The 24,350-nt window shown below is 31.7% G+C and overlaps 1 protein-coding gene across 2 annotated transcripts in view; it reads right to left on the reverse strand.

Annotated features, from left to right (window-relative positions):
• The window catches only part of HELQ (helicase, POLQ like), a 46,644-nt gene that overhangs the window by 13,803 nt on the left and 8,491 nt on the right, over positions 1 to 24,350 (reverse strand). For both annotated transcript variants that reach the window (XM_074273932.1, XM_074273933.1), the window contains 9 exons: positions 22,756 to 22,956; positions 21,751 to 21,823; positions 19,481 to 19,578; positions 15,458 to 15,556; positions 14,865 to 15,010; positions 10,217 to 10,456; positions 5,252 to 5,393; positions 4,801 to 4,905; positions 930 to 1,152 (listed from right to left, as the gene is read on the reverse strand). In XM_074273932.1, coding sequence (XP_074130033.1) covers positions 930 to 1,152; positions 4,801 to 4,905; positions 5,252 to 5,393; positions 10,217 to 10,456; positions 14,865 to 15,010; positions 15,458 to 15,556; positions 19,481 to 19,578; positions 21,751 to 21,823; positions 22,756 to 22,956 — 1,327 coding nt within the window. The remainder of the gene's footprint in view (positions 1 to 929; positions 1,153 to 4,800; positions 4,906 to 5,251; positions 5,394 to 10,216; positions 10,457 to 14,864; positions 15,011 to 15,457; positions 15,557 to 19,480; positions 19,579 to 21,750; positions 21,824 to 22,755; positions 22,957 to 24,350) is intronic.

Genomic DNA, 24,350 nt, shown 5'->3' on the forward strand with positions numbered 1-24,350 from the left:
AATATCATCCACCACAAGAAATGTTAAAATAGGAATTTTCTGAGGAGTCTGGGAAGACTTCTAATAAACTATCCAAAATGAAATAAGCAAACCAGAGGATTAATACAAAGACAGTAATGTTAGAAAGAAAAACAACTTTAAAAGATTTTAGAGGTCTGATCAATGTAAAGAAAAACCATGATACTAGAGGACCAAAGATAAAGCATATTACCCATGTCCTAAACAAAGAGGAGATACACTCAAAGTCTAAAATAAGAAACACATATTTGTACATGGCCAATGAAGGAACTTGTTTGACTACATATATTTGCTGCAAAGGTTCCCTTTTCTTTCCTCTTTTCTTTCTTTTTGAACATTTGAGAAGGTGAGAAGTGAAGTAGAAAAAATAAATGCAAGTTAACTGGAAAAATTAAATAAAAACAAAAACAAAAAAAGATATTTGGGTCCGAAATTTTTCACCCTATAATAACCTCCCATCCGAAAGTAAATAGAAAATCATTCCAGTCAATTTCCTCAGTGTTCAAAGGATTTTCAAAGAAAATTTTCAAATGGAAAGGATTGCAGTATTCAACTTAGATACAGTAAGAGTCTCCAAGGCCCTTTAGAGGCTTTCATTAACCACTATTTTATTTAAAATACTTATTTTATTTTGTTTCCAAGATGCATTAATAACTATAAAAACCTAATCTATTTAATTTTTTAAACTGAGAATATACAACATTCAATTTCAACTAATAAAATTTAAAAGGTTCTACTTTCTTAAGAATAGTAACTTTTAATAATTCAAAATGTTAAAAATAAATGAATACTTTGTTCTGAAAACAAAATTAATATAAACACGGAAATATATAGAAAATTAACACACCGAATTTGAAATGCAAATTAATAATGCAATTCATCCAATAATACATCATGTAATTCATACTTACCTTTTAAAGAAGCCTGTCCTAACTTTGTGATTTGTAATTCACATTGGGACTCTTCTTCATTATTACAAACACTTCTTTTTTGTAGAAGTCCTTTTTCCATTAGACTTGCCAGTGCTTTCCTACATATTTCCCAGAGGCTTTTTTCTTCAGATAAACCCTTTTGCTGAATGCCAAAAAATGTAGCACACATAAAGTGATATACGCCTTCAAGGTTTTTTGCTATCTGAAAAATGTTTGGAAATTAAATGAATTTTTAACATACAATATCAACATACAAAAGTAGAATAAACATTAAGAGTATGACAGGCACATTGGGGGGAGGGAGTAGAGGGAGGGGGGTGATAATTTGGAAAAAATGAATACAAGGGATAATGTTATAAAAACAATTGCTCATGCATATATACTGTGGTAAAAAATTCTAAATTAAAAAAAAAGAGTATGACAGGCAGCTATATGTTACATGAATCTGCATACAACAGATGAAGATTTCATACTTTAAAATATCAAAAGAAAAATTAAAACTGTTGGAAGAAAAAATTCATCAAGCTTATTAGTCTTATTAATTTTATAACAAGATTCCCAAAGACAAGTAATGTGGTCGAGTAAAAAGAAGCCTAGTCTTGGAGGCAGGAAGAACTGGGGACAAGTCCTGTTTCTAATATATATTAGCTACATGATCATGGACAAATCACTCAATTTCTATTTAGTCAACCCTCTAAGATTATTAATTACAGTTTAGTAGCCAATGTGCATTAATAAAGAGACTTTCCACACTAGAAACTTCCCCAAACTTCCTCTATCCTCATCAAAAGCAACAAAATAAAACAAAAAACCTAAAATTCTTTTTAGTTGATATGAATAGTTCTCAAGAGAAGTACACACTAATGATAAATATATGAAAGACTGTCAAATCATTATTAAGAGAAATATTGAGATATTGAAATAATATGGGAAGGGCTATAAGAAAACAAGAACAGTGATACACTACTAATGGAGATGTGAATTGGTCCTGCTGTTGAGGAAACATTTTGGAATTGTGCTTAAAAAAGTAACAAAAACATCCATACCAATTTCACCCAAACATCTCACTGCTAGGTATATATCCCAAAGAAGTCAAAGGCCCCATCCACCTTCCTTGCAGCAATTTTTGTGGTAGCAAAAGACTAGCAACAAAATAAATTCCTATCAGCTAGGAAATGGCCAAGCAAATTATGGTACGTGAATGTAGATTATTATTGTATTCTAAAAATGAACACTGCAGTGATACTACTACTATGTGCTGTGCTGGAGCTGATGCATAATCAACTCCCAAGAGTTGTTCCATAAACACTACAAATTAGGGATTGATATTGTCTCTTGTTTAGATTTAACATACAATGTACATATTTTTCAGAAAGTCAGTTCATAGGAAAATGACTCAAGAGGACATAAACATAGCAAATTTTTTCATAGTAGTAATAAACTGCAAACTAAGAGATTTCCCCATTCATTGAAGAATAAACAAATCATGAAGGCAATAATACCACTGCACCAAAGGAAATAATAAAATGGATAGCTTCAGGAAAAAAAGTGAAGACTTCAATCAATGCAGAGTGAAGTATTCAAAATCAGGACAACTTTGGAAAACTTTAAAATTCTGATAAATGCAATGACAAACTCCAGTGCCAGATGACTAAATATGAAGCAAGCCAGAGTGGTGACAGATTTGAAATGTAGAATAAGACACTAATCTTTGGACAGAGAATAAGGTGGGAATTTATTTTGCTTATCTAGGCAAATTGTTCAATGATAGGAAGTAGGCAGAGAAAATGGTTTTTACTTTAAAAAGGTAATGAAATGAATCTTTTTATTAAGTGACTATGGATCATGCAATTATGTCAAATATTAGGGATAGAAAGGCAAAAATCAAACAGGTCTTGACCTCAAAGTATTTACATCCTATTAGGGGGCAGGCAGGTGGCAAAATAAAGAGAGCACCAGGCCTGCAATCAGGAAGATCAGAGTTCAAACCATTGACCTAAGGTTAGAATATTTATAATTTTCTGTTTTCTTCATATTAATAACCAGATTTTTTTCCCCACAGTATTTTCAAAGCTCTATTTACTCTTCTCCCTCTGAAAAATAATTATCAATAACTTCTTAGTTTTCCCAGAAATCTCTTTCTAGTCATTCTACTATGCTTTTCCATTGACATAATGGCTCTAATTATTTTCATAAAACCATCTTTGATAGATTTTGTTTAAAATCATTCATAGAAAATAGGTTCAAGCAAACTGTTACTATTGCTAGTAATTGTTGGTTGTATTTTTACCACTTTTAAACTCTTCCCCACCCCACCTTCACTTCTCATTCTCATCTTTCTTCCTCTTTATGTTTTCTTTCTACTATTTAATTCTCCACCAAGACTATAATTTATTCTCTCCATTAAACTTCCATTAGCATTATTTAATCAGATCTATCATAGGTTTTAAATCAGGTTTGAGACTGGAATAAAATGAGACCATGGTAGACTAACATGGGGTTCTTAATACCTTAGATCTGTCACGAAAACTTATGGTTCCCTTGTAGGATTATGCTTAATTTTACTGGGTAGTTTATCCTTATATATAAGCCTTTAGTTTTGCCTTTTGAAATATTGTATTACAAGCTCTCCTCTTCTTTACTGTCAAAGCTGCCATGCATAGTGTGATCTAGATTTTGACTATAATGCTCCAAGGAGTATTTACATTTGGTGTTTCTTTCAGGAGATCAATGGTAGATTCTTTTTACTTTCATTCTGTTCTCATTCTAAGAATTCTAAGGGTTTTTTATTTTACAATTTGTTAAAATATTCAAGAAAAGGCCTTTTTTTTTTTGGTCAGATAATCTGACAATTCAGATTATTTCTTCTTGCCCTAATATACAAGTCAGAATTTGTGATAGATTATATCTTACATTTTCTTGTGGGTTTTTTTAGACTTTTGCTTTTGTTTTAATATTTCTTGTTTTCTTGTTGAGTAGCTTTTTTCCTCTGGCTCACTTTAATTTTGAGAACATTCAGGCCTTGGATGAGGGTTTCTTTTTGTTCTAAAGTATCCTTTAGTTATTTTGGGTTTTTTTCCCCCAGAAACTAATTTACATACTATGATCTCTTTTTAATGAAGTCATGTTATCTCTCCTTCCTTTGTTAAGAAATTTTCACAATGTTTTAAAAATTAGTGTTATTTTTCATTTTATATATAATTTTCATTTCCAAATATATTCTTTCCTTTTCCCCTAAGCAGCAAGTAATCCACTGTAACAAAGAATCAAAAAAAAATAAAATAAAATAAAATTTGAACAAACTAATCAATTCACTAATGAAGTCTGTTGGCATATGCAATATTCCATGCCTATCCTCAACAAAGAAAAGAAGGTATAATGTATGATCTCTTGAAAGACAAACTTAATCACTGTAATGAGAGAACATTCATTTGGGGCTTTTTTGTTCTTTTCATTTACATTATTATTGCTGGACCTTAAGTGATTTCCCTGGTTCTCTCTCTTTCCCTGTATGTCTTCTCATACTTCTCCAAATTCTTCACATTCATTTTGTCTCACGGTAGAGTAATATTCCATTATATCTGTGTATCATATTTTTTTTTTAGCTATTCCCCAAACAATAAACAATGATTAAGTGTTTATCAGGTGTTCTCTTTCACTTTAATAGTAAATTCTAGAAATATGCTTGGAATTAAAATCAAATCACTCATCTACAATTCCTACATTTTCAAACTCAATAATTTGATAAGGAATGAGTAAGAGAATGGTTAAATATTGTATTCATCAGGAAAGTATTAAGATATAAAAATCTTGAATTAGTTGGTTAAAAAAAAAAAATTCTCATATTTACCTTTAGCCCAATCAATGACAGGAGTAAACTTTGAATTCCTTTTGTGATTTCTTGCCCAAGATGACTATAACAGTTCTCCAGAGGACTGTTTACTAACTTCTGTACCTACAAAATAAAACTATATTACACTTAGTGTTAATTTTATCATAGAAACTGCAACTCTAGCTAAGAAATTCTATTGCTACTTTTTTTTAAAAAGGGGAGCAAAAAGTATATGATGTCTATGAAGCCTTAATAAATATCATATGGAATCACAAGTAATTAAATATTTGTGAATCGTAAAGGTAGAATTTCACAACCTATTTATAGAGCAGGTATAAATAATACAAATAAAACTAATCTACCATGTGCAATATTTTTAAAAAATAGTAAATACTGAGTTTTTTCTAAGGCAGAAAAACTCAAAATCTCAAAACTTAAGAATTTTCTGTATATAAGGACATTACATTACCAGGTGCTTGTCTTTTTCTTGTAATATAAGGATACTTTCACCAACAGTATCTATTCCAGCTCGACCAGCTCTGCCAATCATCTGTTGATACTGATTCCTCTTTAAAAATTGTGTTGCAATATAGGGTGCTCTCAAAATAACTCTATAGAATAAGATAAATAGATTAACAAATAATTTTCACCTGCTATTAATAGAAATATTTAAATTTTATTTTTTTAACATGTTATTCATCTTTCCAATATACTATCCAATGAAGTTGTAACGTAGAATATCAATTAAGGAAAACCAATTGACAAAGCAACTACATGTAATTGTATAGCAATTTTTAAAAGATCCTTGTATTCCTCAAAAGTTTGTCCAAATTAAACTAGATTATTTGAGTCAAAAAGTAAATATCACACACACACACCTACACATGCAAGCATAAGATGGGGAGAAGCAAAGAATGGAGAAAAACTATTACAAAAGATAAAACAGATAACTTCATCCCATGAAATTAAAAGGCTTTTTTATACATGAACAAAGTTAATGGATCTAAATTAAGGAAAGCAAATGACTGGGAAAAATATCTTTAAAAATCTGATAATGGTATAACATTAAAGATATACAGACAATTAATAGAAATATGTAAGAATAAAAAAGTCTCCTTAAAATAAGTTGTCAAAGAATTTGAATAAACCATTCTCACAAGAAATGCAAACTATTAATAATCATAATACTGTTCTAAGCCACCAATAAAAAATGTTAGGTATTGGACCCATGATTTCAAGGGTCTAAGGAATGATAAATAAACCTCTTGCATATTAATACTGACTCTAGAAGAGAAGGCCATATAGCCATTAAGTGTCAGAAATGGGACTTGAATTCAGAGCTTTGGAGGATCTGGGTTTAAATACTGTCTCTGACACATAGTGGCTGTAGGTCATTCTTGGTGTTTTAGGCACCTCCCTATGACTAAAAATTGCAGAGATAGTGACAACTTGCACTGATAGAATGAATTGCTTCACTGGAAGCTCCCCCTGCCAATGGAAAAACAGATTCAAATCCCAGTCTTTAGCCCTAATAATCAACATTTATATATAAAGTACTATCCAGTATTTTAAGATTTGGGAAGAATATTATAGATATTATTTCTTTGGATGCATAAAATAAATGCAAATCAGGTAACCCTGATGTTTCATCCTGTATTTAACCTAATAAATTGGCACACTTGGGAATAGCTAATGTTAGCAGGGTTTTAGAAGAAAGGTTTATCTTGCTGGTGGAGCTACAAATTGATCCACTCATTCTAGAAAGTAATTTGGAACTATACAAAATCTCCTAAATCTAGAGATTTCACTGTGAGAAATATAACCCTCAAAAAGTCAATGACAAAGGAGAAAGGTCTCAGATACAACCAGAATATTTCTAGTAGTATTTTTATGGCAGCAAAGAACAGGAAAGAAAAGATAAACACTGATTGTAAAATGGCTAAATAAATTACAGCCACATATATATAAAGAACTATTACTATTCTTCAAAAAAAACTAATGTAAAGTAAGTAAAATCAGGAAAACAATATGGACAATAACAATAAAAATGGAATGAACAAAAGTAATGGTATCAAACTCAGAAAAACAGATATCTTTACATACTGACTTAAAACCCCCCACATTAACATTATGTTGAATTTTTATTTATTTCCTTAAATATCTTCTTATTTTATTTTAGCTGGGAGTTTTACAGGTTGACTTTGACATCTATGTTAAAAAAAATTAGAAATTAAATATATTAAAATGATGATGACTAAGTTTTCCTTCAAAGAAGGGACATCAGAAAATATCTCAGTTTTTATTTGCAAAAGTGAAAGTATGTAGGTATGGAACATTACATATAATGTCATATGTTTCTCCCAAACGCTGTTACTTTAGCTCAGTTTTTGTCTCCTTTCTGAATTATAAAGAATAGCTCTGGGAGTAGTTGGGGAAAGTAATAGGAATAGGCTAAGTAAGAAATATAGGTAATATACAAACAAATAATCCAGATAAAAGAGATTTAAAAAAAAAGATTTTTAAGTACATACCTCCATTTTAAATTAATTAAATTTATATCTTGAATTTATTTCAACAAATAAACAAGTCAAAATAACTTTAGAAGCCAAGAAGGCAGAGAGAAAACAAGAAGTTGCCTGAGTTCTCCAGAGTTTCCTTCATAAACAATGTTAAGTCAACCCTCTAAAAGAATTGTGGAGTGACAGAATTCACACAAAAAGGCAGTTAGACAAATTTCTAGACCAAACTAACTTAGGACTTCAGGAAAGATCATCTCACTTGGGGAGGTCAGCCTGGTGATGGTGGGATCTTTGCAGGCCTGTGGGAGGCTCTCAGCCATAGCAGAGATCAGCAACTAAGGCCCTGCCATTCAGGCTCAGCAGCCCCTGACACAGTAGGTCATCTATAAGGCCTCTAGCCCCAGCCCTGCAGGCTAACTGCCAGTCCCAGGACCAGGGCACAGCAGGTACAACTAGGCCTGGCCACTTTAGTATAGTAGCAACCCACCATCCCATAGAAAGTCAGTGACCAGGCCTCTGCCTCCCTAAACAAGACACTTGGAGCACTGCTCTCTATATCCCAGAAGCAGAGATCAATTTTTAAAAATAAGCAAAAACCAAAAAGGAGCCCTGACCACAGAAAGCTACTGTGGTAGTAGGGAAGATCAAAATACTACCTCAGAAGAGATCAACAATGTCAAAATGTTACACACTAAGCCTCAAAGGGGAATATAAATTGACAACAAAACTATACAAGTAGGGGACTTCAGCCTTCCCCTGCTCAGAACTAGATAAATCTAATCACAAAAAACCCAAAAAGTCAAGGAAGAGAATAACATTTTAGAAAAGGTAGATACAACAGATTGAAAGATGATAGAAATATGCTTTTTTTTTCCCCCAGTAGTCCATGGCACCTACACAAAAAGTGGGCATCAAAACCTTACAATCAAATGCAAAAAGGCAGAAATATTAAATGCATCCTTTTCAGATTAGGATACAATAAAAATTACATGTAATAAAGTTCCATTGAAAAATAGCTTAAAATTAATTGGAAACTAAATAATCTAATCTTAATTAAAAGTTGATCAAACAACAACTATCAATAATTTCATCAAAGAGAATGATAACAATGAAACAACATACTGAAATTTATGGGCTGAAGCCAACAGGCAGTACTTAGGGAAAATTTTATATCTCTAAATATTTATATGAATAAAGTGGAAAAAGAACAGATCAATGAAGTGGGCAAACAATTTTAAAAGCTGAAAAAGAACAAATTAAAACTTCCAAAAATCAAAAGAGATTAATAAAATTGGAATTAAGAAAGAACTAATAAATAAAACTAAAAGCTGTTTTGTGAAGAAATCTTTTTCATAAAAATAAATAAACCTTTGGTTAATTTTAATAAAAGAAAAAGATAACTAAATTACCAGTATCAAAAATGAAAAAAATGAATTTATCACAATGAAGAGGAAATTAAAACAATTAGAAGCTATTTTGCCCAACATATGCCAAGAAATCTAAATGAAATGAATGTTTATAAAGATTAACAGAAGAGGAAATAAAATATTTAAATAGTCCCATTTCAGAAAAAGAAACTGAGCAAGCCATCAATGAACTCCCTAAGAAAAAAATCTCCAGGACCAGATGAATTTGCAAATGAATTCTACCAAATATTTAAAGAACAATTAATTCCAATCCTATATAAACTAGAAAAATAGGTGGAATTCTACCAAATTCCTTTTCTGACACAAATATGGTGCTAATACCTAAACAGGAAGAACCAAAACAGAGAAAGAAAATTACCAATTTCCCTAATGAATATATTGATGCAAATTTATTTATTTATTTTGCTGAGGCAATTGGGTTAAGTGACTTGTTCAGGGTCACACAGCTATGAAGTTTTAAGTGTCTGAGGCCAAATTTGAACTCAGGTCCTCCTGACTTCAGGGCTGGTGCTCTATCCACTGCGCCACCTACCTGCCCCTTGATGCAAAATTTTAAAATAAAATATTAGCAAAGTATATAAATACAGTAATTTATCACCAGAATGAGACACTTATGATTGTGTGGGATTTATACCAGGAATGCAGGGTTGGTTCAGTATTTGGAAAACTTTCAGCATAACTGACCATATCAGTAACAAAATCAACAGAAATCATATGATTATTTCAAAAGAAGCAGAGAAAGTTCTTTTTAGCACCCATTCCTATTAAAAACATTATAGAGAATATAGGCATAAATGGAGCTTTCCTTAAAATGATAAATAATAGCTATCTAAAACTATAAGCAAGTATTATCTGGAATGGGGATAAGCTAGAAGCCATCCCAATAAGATCAGGGATAAAACAAAGATGCTCATTATCACCACTATTGTTCAATTATTTTTTTAGAAATATTAGCTCTACCAATAAGAGAAAAAAAGAAATTGAAGGAATTAGAATAGAAATTGAAACAAAACTCATTCTTTGCAGATAGTAAGGTGGTATACTCAGAAGATCCTAGAGAATCAACTAAAAAACTACATAAACAATTAAAAACTTTAGCAAAGTTTCAGGATAAAAAATAAACCAACATAAATCATCAACATTTCTATATATTACTTATAAAACTCAGCAAGAAAATATAGGAATTTTATTTAAAATAACTGTAGATAATAAAGTCCAGAAACTATATGAACACAATGTCATTTTGGAGAGGAGGGATGAAAGGAAAGAAAGAAGAAAAAGATCTGAAATTCAAAATCTTATAAAAAATGAATATTGTAAACTATCTTTACATGTAATTAGAAAAAATACAATACTGTTTACAAAAAGAACCCAAAAGCCTTGAGAAATGCTTTTAAGGTTGATATGCTAATTTTGTATTTTAATATTAAGTCACATATACAGAAAAAGCTGCCTAGAAAAGACTAGTCAACAAATACTTTCACTAACCTTCGTGCAGGTAGGTTCACTCCAGCGGCTAATGTTGAAGTACAAGTCAGAAGACAAAGGACTCCAGTAGCATAAGCTTCCTCTAAGACTTTCCTTTCATCACTAGTAAGGCCACTGTGGTGATAAGCAATTCCAAATGGAATGGTGCGCTTGAGAACAGGACACAGGCTGCCATTACTGACATTCTTCAAGTTTTTAAGGAAATCACATTTTTCTTTTTCCCTGTGTTTTAGATAGTCCCTACAAAAAAAATCTGTTAGAAATGTAAAACTTTGATTTCACCAGCCCATCATCTCTTCTACTACACTTTTATTAGAGCCAGGGAGAACAGCTGAAATCTTAAAATATTCATGTGATGGTATTTTGCTTAAGATATGGTACCACAAATACTCCCAAATAGATACACATATATTTTAGAATTATATATTAAATCATTACATGATCAAAGATATTATCCTCCTACATCTCTATTCCAAAAGGAGGTAAAAATCACACCCAAACCCATCTTTCATGCCTAAGACACAGCTCTGAGCACCCATTCATCACAAAAACCTAAAAAGGCAACACTTCCTGACACTACTTATGATCTACAATCAAATGTACATCTGAACGCATAGAATGTTCTTAATGAATATTATGATAAAGATACATTTATGGATACATTTCAACAATTTGCATATAGTAAATTCTCTTTTCTTTCCTAATAACAAGTTAAACCATAACAAAGTAGAGTACAGTAGCCTAGAAAGAGAAAAACTACACAACAATATGGAAGCCACTTTACAATATAGACTACTATATCCCTCGAAAAGGCAAAAAGCATAGGCATAGGAAGGGTTCATGTTATTCTTCAAAGAGAAAATGAACAGCTATATTCAACTTAAATGGTATGGATCAAAAAATAGTTTCATTTATCCTATGTGAAATCAGTTAGGCAAGTTGTCTACTCAATCAAAATCAGGGTAGTTATAGCATAGCACTTGTCTCCTTTGCCAACTCACCATCTACATACATTACTTCCCCTAAGTATCTCTTAGTTGTCTAATGTCAGTCCTCCTTTTCTCTCCTCTCTCTTTTCTTTCTCTTGGTAACCTAATTCTTCTTTCTTTCTTCAAAAGTTCACTCTATTCACCATCTTTTTCTTCTCAACTCCTGTACTAAAAAACTTTGATATTCACATAAATGTTCCCTCAAATTTCCTCATTTCAACTCCCTCATTCAAATGTTCTCATTTCTCCTCAACATCATTATAGGTTATGTCAGGGGTTCTCAACCTATGGCCTGCGGGCCAGATGCGGCCCACTGAGGATGTTTATGTGGCCTGCCAGGTTATGGCAAATGGGGTGAGGGGTGGAGAGAGAGTGTAAGGTTTTGTTTTTACCATAGTTCAGCCCTCCAACAGTCTGAGGGACAGTGAACTGGCCCCCTATTTTAAAAGTTTGAGGACCACTGGGCTATGTCTTTATACCATCTCAACCTCTCATAGGGATGGTAGTAGACCAGATGATGGCAATAATTGCAAATATTCCATTTCCCTAATTAGAAACTCTGACATTACCATATCTGATTATAATCATCTAATACGTTCACTCTCATCAAGACTTCCATTCCCAACCTGTATGTGCCAAAATGTTTGTGGCAGCCCTTTTTGAAGTGGCTAGAAACTGGAAAATGAACGGATGCCCATCAATTAGAGAATGGTTGGGTAAATTATGGTATATGAATGTTATGGAATATTATTGTTCTGTAAGAAATGACCAACAGGAGGAATACAGAGAGGCTTGGAGAGACTAAAATCAACTGTTGCTGAGTGAAATGAGCAGAACCAGAAGATCACTATACACTTCAACAATGATACTATATGAGGATGTATTCTGATGGAAGTGGATATCTTCAACATAGAGAAGAGCTAATCCAATTCCAATTGATCAATGATGGACAGAATCAGCTACACCCAGAGAAGAAACACTGGGAAATGAGTGTGAACTGTTAGCATTTTTTGGTTTTTCTCCCCAGATTATTTTTACCTTTTGAATCCAATTCTTCCTTTGCAACAACAACAACAAAATTTGGTTCTGCACATATATATTGTACCTAGGATATACTATAACATATTTAATATGTATGGGAATGCCTGCCATCTAGGGAAGGAGGGGAAAAATTCAGAACAGAAGGGAGTACAAGGGATAATGTTGTAAAAAATCACCTATGCATATGTACTGTCAAAAAAAAGTTATAATTATACAATTAATAAAAAAAAAATCCATGGTAAGAAAGAAGATTTTGAAATTAAAGTTAAAAAAAAAAAAAAAAAGACTTCCATTCCCTCTATACCTTACAATTTCTCAGGTCATTAACTCTGACCACTCTTAACTTTCTCCAACCTTAGGTCAACACTTTAATCATTTCAAGTCTGTTCATGAAGAAGGGGCAAAGAGTATAAGCCTCAATCTCCTCTCTCTGGCTTTTTTTCAATATAACTTTCTCCTGATTTACATCTACTTGTTAGGCTACTACTTTATAATCTTCTTTGCCAACTCACATTTTCATTACTTCCCCTATGTATGGTCATCCCCTAATTGTCTAATGCCAATCCTTTTTTTCCTCTCCCCTCTCTATCATTTCTCTTGATAACCTCATCAGCTCTTATAAGCTTAACACTAAACTCTATGTACACCGAGTCCCAGTCTCTCTCGAGAATATCTGTCCTAAAGCATCAATTAATTATTAGACACTTCAAATTGGATGTTCCAGAAACATCTTGAAATTCAACATATCTAAAATTGAATTTATTATCTTTTCCCCAAACTCTCCCTTTTTTTTAAGCTTCCTTATTTCTGTTAAAAGGTAACACTCTCTCTACAGGCCCACAGATTCATAAACCTTCACCCTCTCACCTCAATGTCCAATCTGTGGTCAAATCTTATTGCTTAAATCTTTACAACATATTTCCCATTCTACCTGCTCTATAATCACACAGTAGCCACTTAAGTTCAGGCCTCCACTCCCTTTTCTGGACATTATTGCAATATCTTTCTAAATAGTTTCACTGACCAGTCTATTACTCCTGCAATGTAAGCTAAAATAATTTTCCTTAAGCACAGATATGACCATTCGCTTCTCCTAATCATTTAGCTCCAGCAGCTTCCTACTGTCTGTAGCATAAAATATAAACTTCTCCACTTAGCCCTTGAAGTTCTATACAACCTTTCAATTCTTTCTTAAAGCTAAAATACTGCTTTATTTTTTATTTCATTTGTTGATATATACAACAACAATTTTGATATTCATTCTATTATAGAGAAATAAAGTTATTACTAATGAGAAGGAAGGCCTTTCAATTTACTAAATAACATTTAATAACTTGGAGTAGGGCTCAAAATAATTAACTGATAAAGAAAATACAACTTTATCAATGAGAAAATCATACAAACATACCTCTGGATCATTCTACAGCTTTGGAAGATAAAAGTAAATAACATAATGAGGCAACCAAGAGTCACAAAAGTGGTTCTCGTGTTTCAAACAGAAAATGATCTATGTTCCCCAACTACTCAATAATTCCAATGGCTTCCTATCATCTTCAGGATCAAATATAAAATTCTTTTTAGCATTCAAAGTACTTTACATTGTGGTTCTTTCCTATCTTTCCATTCTTCTTATCGGTTCACCTCCCTTTAATAAATGCTTGCTGATTTAACTAGTCATTTTCATAGATGTAAAAATCGCCACACTTACACACCACACACTTAAATATTTGCAATTGTGAGCTAAGGTCAATTTTAACTATTTTTACTCTTTAGTAACTCATAACTCCAAACCTTGTACTTTTTGTACATTTAAATAACTCTCACAGAAAAGTAGAAATACTTATCAGCTCTTTAAATATTCATGATTTCAATGATATTAGCACAATCTTCAATGACACAGCTTGGAAATCCTCTGACTTAATAGCCCATATTCAAAAATTTTGCAGCTTGCTAGTTTCACATACTTCCTGCTCAGCTGACATAACCTTTAAGAACTCAGTCACCACTATAGCACAATTAGACAACGGAGTGGGACTTTTTATGAAGGATGATAAAAATGACATTAAAGTTTTTTTCAGTTACAAAGTAGGATGCTTAAGACAGAAATATAGGATGTTCAGATAAGAATTAACCCTTATATCTACCTTCTTTCCAGCCATATCACTTGAGACCAGGTCTCAGAATATTTCATGGGGCCCAAATATTTATGTGGCTACAACCATGTGGTCTTATAACCTAGCCATTTTAGTCAATAGCACTGCTGAACTCTCACTTCTATTCTCCCCTACCCTATCCAGTTCTGAAACCATAATCAGATCAGAATTTCTGATACTGCTACTGGAAAGAACATGTTAATCTACTACCCGGAGGCTCCATTTAGCATCATCACACTGACTTTCCAAAACAAAATTCTCTCCCTAGCCAACTTCTCAGTTATCAATGTGTGGTTTCTATTAAGGGCAGAAACTCTTTTCCTTTTAGTTTCATATCCTCAAAGTTGACACATAGTAAATATGCCTGACAAAAGTTTTTCATTCATTCAAAAGGCAATCATTTTCACAAAATAAAAATAGTGATAAAAAGAACACAGGAAATACATATTTTAAAAATTAACATACTTATTCAAAAACTTGCATATCATATCCGCTACATTTTCACAGTTTTTCTTAGTGGGGCAAAAAACCAAGCAGGAATAATTAGGAATAACTTCAGTCACCAAAGCAACTAAATGATCAGGATCCATTTTTTTGAGATGATCAGAATACTGCAAAATAAGTTAGAAAACAGCCTTAATTAGTAATAATATCAACAGTCATACTCTTTCAGCTTTTTCCAACTGTTTTAATTGAAGGCTAGTAAAAACAGAAAAATACCTACACTGTACAAATTCCTTAATTTTTCTTAGATTATAATTCACTTGGTATGATTAAATTCTTTGAAAAACTATAAATTGAGTTTTTCCTGAGAGGAATTAAAAGAAAAGAGCTGATACTAATTTAAAAAAAACACATTTTAAAAATTCTGAAATCCAATTCAATGAATATCCATTTTATTATTCTTTAAAACTAGTAATAAAATGTAATCTTTCAGTAATTTTTACAAAGACATAACATGTTACTTTTTTTATATCAACATTTGCATTAAAGAACATACAATTTTACAATTCACTTTAAATATAAACATCCACTATTAAATTTCTGGTGAACATTACCTTGCATTTAAGGAGACGAGAAAAAGTATAGCCTTTTTCTGCTTTGATGTCAACTTCATAGATAGTATCATTTATTTTCAGATATTCTTTTAACTCTACCTGGAATTTTACAAGTATAGATACACTTAAAATAACATGTATGAGTATATGCAAGTATATGCATATATGTTTTATACATATATATTTTACTTATTTGTTGGTCAAAGTGTAAAATTTTGAAAAGTCACATCGCAAAAATTGACATTAACAAAAGATGACTTTTTCTCAAAACAAGGGAAAAAACTTTCAAAAAACTAAAAGGACAAAGATGTAATATTTTAAGGGAAAAAAAAGGATCAATTCCATGCTTTGAAACATTTTCTTTAATTATTCTTTCTACCCAAACCCCTTGCCCTTATATTTGTAACCTTCAATATAACGATTCCTTTTTCAACAATCTGGTCTCTGGAGCACTTTCATCAGTTTTTAAATTACCCTGTATTTTTCATTTTTACACAACACCAACCATATTATATATGGGTTATCATAACCCTTATTTGTCATCCATAACTATTCTATTTCTATGATCTAGAACTATAAAATTTCTCTTTTCTATTACAATTCACTATTCTTAATTTTCTCCTTCTAATTCTAAGCCTAATCATTATTTTCTAAACTAATTCTTCATTTTTCCTGCAATCTCTCCTATATATATATGATCACCTCATAATACATTATTGGCTACAATTGGATCCTTTTTTTCTGTTTTCCAATCAATAGTTATGCCTTGTCAACAAACATTAACCCTATTGAAATTACTCCACCTATCTGTCTTTTCCATTATTCCTTCTGTACATTTAAAAACTGTGGAGAATATCATATAACCATGATGAGAAAAATCACTATAAATCTGTTATCTAATCTTATATATGTCTCATTGGTAAATGACCATAATTTAAACCTCACTAATTAATGCTATCACACTCTCTACAATGTATATACCAAATCTCTATTTTTCTTAGGTTTTCCAGGTCCTTTTTAAAAATTCAATTCACTTATTTTTAGTATTCATTCTGTTAAAACTTTGTTAAAACTAAATTATTTTGCTTCAACCCCTCCCACAACCACTGAGAAGGCAAACAGTATATTACACATGTGAAATCATAGAAAACATTTCTAAATTAGCCTTATTACAGAAAAACAGGTGAGAAAAATCAAGTGAAAACATTATATTTCAATTTACACTCAGAGTTTATTACTTCTCTGGAAGTAGATATGTGCTCCAAGTTCTGATAAAAAGGAAGAGATTCTCTTTGCCAAAATGTTGTCTTGGTTCCTATTATCACTAAGAGTTGGATCCCCAATCTTACCTTAATCTTCAACCTCTCCTAAGCTATCATCTCCACCTCCCACTATTTGCAAGTTTATTACTCTTTAAAAAAAAAAAAAAATACCCTTTGTTCAATAAGCATTTCTTGAGCACTTATGATAGTTATATGTTATGCTAAGTCTGGGGAAACATAGAAAGCAAAAACATAATCCCTCTCTTCAAGGAACTCAGTCTAATGGAGAAGACAATAACTATATACATGTAAAACAGACATTAGGTAACCTGAAAAGGAAGGTACTAGTATTGGAGGGGACCAGGAAAGGCCTCTTGCAAAAGATGAAACCTGAATTGAGACTTGCATAAGGCCAAGAAAGCCATGAAGATGAAAAGAACCATCACTCTAATATGAAGAAAGAGCCAGGGAAAGGCAGAGTTCAGAGATGGAGTCTTATGGATGAGGACCTGTAAGCAGGTTAGTGCGGTTGGACTCAGTACAGTAAAGTTGTAGTATAGTACAATACAGTCAAATACAAGAAGCCTAAAAAGACCACAATGGGCCTGCTTGTGAAAGGGTTTAAATGCAGAAGAAAGTATTTACGTTTAAAGTAAGTAATTTAAGATCTCATCATTAAGAAGATAACTGGCAACTTTTAAAGTTTTCCCCTCAAAATTTATGATTATTTTGGTGTGTGGGTAGGTGTGTATGTGCTTATTTTAGTATATTATTTAATGTTTACTTATTTCTTTAATTTAATGCAGTTTGGAGGCAAATACTTTTATAAATACAGACAAAATGTTTTCAGTAAACAATATGAGCACTGTCAACTATATTTTCTGAAAATGACCAAATCTAATAATGCTCATATTTATACAAAAATAATATATTATAGGGAATGTAAGCTTATTTAATTTGAACAAAAAAATTTTAAGCTTGTTTAGGGAATGAAAATAGCTCACTTCTTAAGCTTCAGATACTAATATTAGAAAGAATTTTAGAAAAGACTATAATACAAGCTGACCCAAAAGTCTGAGTGCTGTTGTAAATTCCTAAAATGTAAAACTGCAATAAGACTTTTGGGTACTCTCTATATAAGCACTAAGAATAATGTTCAAATAAAAATAATTTAAAATTTCAGTGTAACTTATTCACATATTTTTAAGATGACAGTCCATAAGTGAATTAAATTAAAAAACACATGAAATCTAAATTTAATTTAGAAAATGCATTACAATAGCTAGGCTTATGCCTGAATCAGTGTCAAAATATTGCTTTCTTTACATACTAACAACTTAAGTACATCTGATCTTGTTTTCTGTTATATCTATCTCCTTCCAAAATTAAAAGGAAAAACAGAGTAAATTTATGCACATATACTTTAATTGAAAGGTTATTTTCCCAGGGACCTGTATGTGCAAGAATGTTTGTGGCAGTCGTCTTTGTAATGGCCAGAAGCTGGAAACTGAGTGGATGTCCATCAATCGGAGAATGGCTGAATAAATTGGGGTATATGAATGTTATGGAATATTATTGTTCTGCAAGAAATGACCAACAGATGATTTCAGAAAGGCTTAGAGAGACTTACATGAACTGATGCTGAATGAAATGAGCAGGACCATACTTCAACAACAATACTATATGATAACCATGGACATGGCCCTCTCCAACAATGAGATGAATCAAATCAGTTCCAATAGAGCAGTAATGAATTGAACCAGCTATACCCAGTGAAAGAACTCTGGGAAATGAGTATTAACCACTACATAGAATTCCCAATCCCTCTATTTTTGTCTGCCTTCATTTTTTATTTCCTTTACAAGTTAATTGTACACTATTTCAAAGTCTGATTCTTTTTGTACAGCAAAATAACTGTTTGGACATGCATACATATATTGTATTTAACATATACTTTAACATATTTAACATGTATTGGTCAACCTGCCATCTGGGAGAGAGGGTGAGGGGAAGGAAGGGAAAAGTTAGAATCAAAGGTTTAGCAATTGTCAATGCTGAAAAATTACCCATGCATATATCTTGTAAATAAAAAGCTATAATAAAAAATAAAGAAAGAAAGGTTACTTTGCCCCCAGTAAATAATTTATATAGGTAACTGAAAATAAGAATCTATATGTGTTTCACTTCCACATCTACATCTTTGGTTTCCATAGAGGTCTGACTATGGAGTTTCTAAATATCATTAAATGATACCAACTACAGATTTCTCAATAGACATTCAGATCATATTTATGAATGTTTATGGGCATGTCCAGATTAAGTAAGGATAATTTCATTGAGTGAGATGGAACCTATTGGGGCATTTCAAACAGCTCCATCCTTCTAGAAACCTCCAAACAGAAAGTACCCAGATCCCAAAAGGCTAACTCAAAGGGTAGAGATTCCTGGGATTCTTTGAGTGATAACTGTTAATAGAAAATTCTGACACTTCCAGTGATAGCCTCTGATTGTCCTTTCACCATAGATAGAATTCTATGATCCTTAAGCAATCTCAGGATTCAAGATTGAATGTTGGATTAGAAATGACAGAAGATACATGACAGTGTCAGAATAAAGACCATAGGTAGGAGCCTCCCCTTTGTTGCCTTCCCTTTCCCTTTATAGTATATGTTACTATAGTACCAATACTCAAATCATAACATATGCCAAATTTTAAATGAATTTAGTCTTGTTAAATAAAAAGAAAACCTTAAACACATACTGGTCTAAATTTACTAGTATAATATTCTGCATTCAGGAATTCTTGTAATTCTTCAACATTATTTAATGTTGCACTCATGCCAATAATCTGAGTTGTTTCTGAAAAAAAAAAAATAAGGAAAATCCATTACTCAATATGTTTAGAACAAAACTGCCAAACTGGGTTTAAAGATTTATTCTATGCTATGACACCAAGTGGCTGGTTTCTGAAGGAAAAAAAATCCAAAATGTTGGAATATTTTAATTATTTAGATTGAGGTTTTAACATATTCCTTTTGATGAAAAATTTTGCTAACGTCTTAATATTTTCTTCTTTTTAAAGCAAAGTATACTGAATTTAACTTTTTCTTAATACAGCAGGCCCATCATTACAATCAGCTATTGCAACATGTTATTTATAACAATGAATAAAATTAATAACATTTAACAGAGTTTAAAGCTTGCACAATGCTTTACATATTTAGTCTTATGTATACATAGAGTAAGTTAATTAATAGTAATCTTTTCTTATTACATTATGTATAGCAGAGGCAGCCATGAACTCAAACCTATACATAACATGAACTGACGGGACTGGGTGCAACACATCGACAGATGCCCTTTGATGGCAACTGGAACACAGATGTTGTAAAGATCAAGGACATTTCCTGCAGGGCTGTATTGATGCCATGTATTACCCCTCACATTGTGAAGGATTCTATGCAGCCAAGGTTCTGGAAGGCACAGTGTCCAAATGTGAAGCACCTCATTAATGCCACAGAGAAGCGAAAAAGGGCGGCAACAATGGCAAGAAACTGATGACAGAAGAAAAGGCATATCTGATAATACATACATAAACTGCACATTGCTTTGAACTTTGTGTGTAGTGTAGGTAGCAAGGTTTGATATTAACCCCCATATATATACACACTCTGGTCTTAGAGTCAGTTTATCCATTTTACTTTTCTTTGGTTTTATCTGGTAGATAACATAAGCAATTTTTGTGCATAGCTTTAGAGAATTTCTTGAATTCTAAAAGTTGTGAAAACTCATTAATGTCATGATAAAGGAATGCAACATATAAAGGAATCTAAGTATGACTAGTTTTATGACTAATTTTACTAGTGATAATCCAACTAGTAACAATAACTATTAAAATTATGACTAATTTAAATAATATTTTATTATATCATAATAAAATACATTTATAATTTTGTTATTTTTAATACTTATATTAATTTTATAATTATATTAGCATATACTATTATATATTATCAAATTTTAATATATTATTTAATTGTATTATTAATTATATAATGCATATTACTTATATATATTATATTTATAATCTAAATAATATATATTACATTTACATTATATTTATTATGTTTATAATATATTATAAAATATATTTCAATTATATGTATTATATATAATATGCAATATATAATTAATATTAATATATTATATAAATTATTATATTATAATAATTATATTATTTTATAATTATATTTATAATATGTTTAATAGTTTATGTTATATTATAATAATTTTAATAATTCCAGATGTGTCAACTGAATTGATAATGAAGTAACTATGTAACTAAGTAATGAAGCAAGAAGTGCTACTTTGTGACACCCTGTTATAGCTTTTAACACTGACATATCCCTAATAGTTTAACATTCATTCATATTATAATCCTTGTAAAGATTCCTAAGTTTTTTAGATATTTTACAATGGTAACATGATGTGAGGGATATAATGAATTCCTTTCAAAATTTTGTAACTTTTCAATAAATGCTTAATTTGGTTTCATGACAATGAAGAAGAGCTAAAGAACCAACAGAATATAAGAAAAAGACAAGGCAGAAAAGAGAAAAGCAATAAGATGAAATGCAGATCAGAATCAGTGGCAAATCTTTGATAGAGACAGCCAATAAACATTCTACCAGAAAAGAAGTGCAAAGTCAGCAATGAAGAAACAGAAAACACAAGAGCAGTGCCATTAGATGATGAATCTGACTAGCAGAGAGATATTTCAAGTGTAAGAAGAAGCTTATCATTTTTTAATGAATTGCCAGATTAAATTTATTTCTTAAGTAGTAATGGCTTATTTTATATATTTTCACACCTTTTACTTCATTTTGTTATGGTGAATAGTATAACATGAATTTTGTAAAATATATATATATATATAGCGTGGTTATAGCAGGGCTGGGATTTTTTTATTTATATATCTTGATTTCTAATGCAATTCTGTGTTTATTTAACTACAACTTATAAAATACTTACTGCTGGTATAAAGAATTTTTGCTAGGGTAATTTCCAGTATAGCTCCTCGGCTTCCTTCACCAATCATATGCAACTTTGAAATGGAAAAAAAAAAAAGATATTAAAATGTATTTCAGATAAAATGGGTTTTATATTATTTACACAAAATGAATCTACAATCCTACTTTAGAACTCTCGTATGTGCATTATCAGTGAGAAATTAGGAACTTTTAGGAACTACAAGACTTCGGGGATCTTTCCTCAGAAATTGTTATTGTATTTCTTTTAAGTCTAGGGCATCCTTTTTTGTGTGAAATATTCATGATAACAGGTCTTGGGGTAACAAAGAACTAACAAATTATGTGCCATAGATTGGGAAATGGCTGAACAAACTGCAGTATATGGACATAATGGAATATTATTGTGCTATAAGTAACAATGAATTCAAAGAAACTGATATGATTTGATAGAAGTAAGCAGAACTAGGAAAACAATCTACACAGTTATATAATTCAGAACTAAAAAGAATAAAACAAAGCCCGCCAGCGAAAAATAACTATCCTTGGCTCCAGGAAGTTAAGAAAATATAACACTCTTCTCTTGTTGGAGACGGGGAGTCTACAAGAGTGGAACACTGCATACACTCACTTCCTGGTGTGTCCACTGCTAGTTGGTTTTGCTTAACTGCTATTCTTTATTACAATGGAATATTACTGATGGAGAAGGGAAAAGGAGTATAAGATGAAATGGCTTGGATGTAATAGAATAAAAGGCATCAATAAACATTTTAAAAATAATCTAGATAATGTCTATCAAGTAACCAATAGAAATCCAATATAGAGAAGATTACTGAATTAAGAATAAGGGCATCTTAAAAATATACGACATATTTGATACTTTCTTTTGTCATGATCTAGTGAGATCTATATATAGCATTGGGGAAATTATTTTTAAATTTACTAAAAATAAAACCAAACAAACAAAATTACTATTCTGTTGTAATAAACAAGGAAAGTATTAACAAACCTCATCTACAACAACTAGACCCAATTCATTAATTCTTCCTTCTTCAATTAGTGAGTTGACTAGACCATGTCCTTTTTCAATAGTAGCAATATACAAAGATTTTTTTCCTCTTCTTTTAATTGGAGGAACTCTCCCTTTACTTCCAGCATATTCTTCAACAAAAAAACCCAACTCTATTCCAAAACTTGACAGACTTGAAATCTGTAACAACAGGTTTTAAAATGCTACATAAGAAAACTAAGTGCTTACATAAAACACAATTAAAATTGAATGGAAACATAACCTGAAAAAACAAAAACAAACAAGACTTAAGTAACATCAACAACAACAACAAAAATCAAATTGATGGCTTTTGCAAACTAAAGAGAAACTTTAAGAATCACTTGGTTTACTTTTTTTGGGGGGGGGAGGGGGGCAGAGGCAGTTGGGGTTAAGTGACTTGCCCAGGGTCACACAGTTAGAAAATGTTAAGTGTCTGAGTCCACATTTGAACTCAGGTCCTCTGGACTTCAGGATGGTTACTCTAATCATTGCGCCACCTAGCTGCCCCTTGGTTTACATTTTAAGAGAAAGCTTAACATACAAACTTTAGAAGAGACTTTAACTTTTTCAAAATTAGTTATTTAGACATAATCTTCAAATGTTGATTACAAAAAAGACCTATGGGCAATAATCGAGCTTCACTCTAAATCCAGGGCCTCTTATAATAAAGTCTTTTACCCAACTTCAGAGACCAGATTAGGTCCACTGAGGTAAACTACTTGAGTTTTACTTCACTTGGGTACAAGGATTTCAAGATCCTAATTACAATCCCATTTACAACAAAGAAGCATTAAATCTTCTTATATTTAATAGGCTTTTGGCCCAATTTCTACAAATTTAATCTTTGCTCAATTGTTTCTTCCTGTCTCTTGAAGAAGGGAAATTAAGAAGATAGTGGCTCCTGAATCAAAAGATACAAATGTAGTGTTACTCCAGAAACACTGTACCTTCCCCAGAAATGGACACTATTCCAAATTCATCTGAAACCAGAAATTAGAGGATTCCTAGGGAGAACAAAAAGAGCTGACTCTAATCTGTCAGGTGCACAGGCAATCCAATTCAAGTCCATTCAAGATGATTTCTCAAAACCAGACTTTGAAAAAGTTCACTGGAATTCAAATGGAGCTCCCAGACCAGTGCCTTTAAATCCAAATCACTGGCTCTCACAGATGGGCCAATAATCTGGTCCTAGCCCAAGTCTCTCTTACTCATTATTTGGCATCTGAAAGTTCAGTGAGTGTAAATAGCAATTGTTTCAATTCAGGCCAGAAATCCTAAGGGTTTTTCCTTCCCAAACTGATTTTTCTTTTGAGTAGTTGGCAAACTAGACCATCTTTTGCTTCATTTCTTTCCTTGACTTAAATCAGTGAATGGGTGTTGCCTCAGACAAACTGAGATCTGGGAAAAACCTTAGCTTTATCAAGGCCAAGTTTCCTCCATCTCTGAAGTTAGTCTCCCAGAATCCAATAAAAATTTAACTGGGCTGCCTTCCCATTTTTGACAAGTCAAAGTTGACCCCTTTAAGAACCCAGTGACCCTCACACCCTTCTGCT

The sequence above is a fragment of the Sminthopsis crassicaudata genome, chromosome 6 (genome assembly GCF_048593235.1).
Source record: "Sminthopsis crassicaudata isolate SCR6 chromosome 6, ASM4859323v1, whole genome shotgun sequence".
Taxonomy (NCBI): domain Eukaryota; kingdom Metazoa; phylum Chordata; class Mammalia; order Dasyuromorphia; family Dasyuridae; genus Sminthopsis; species Sminthopsis crassicaudata.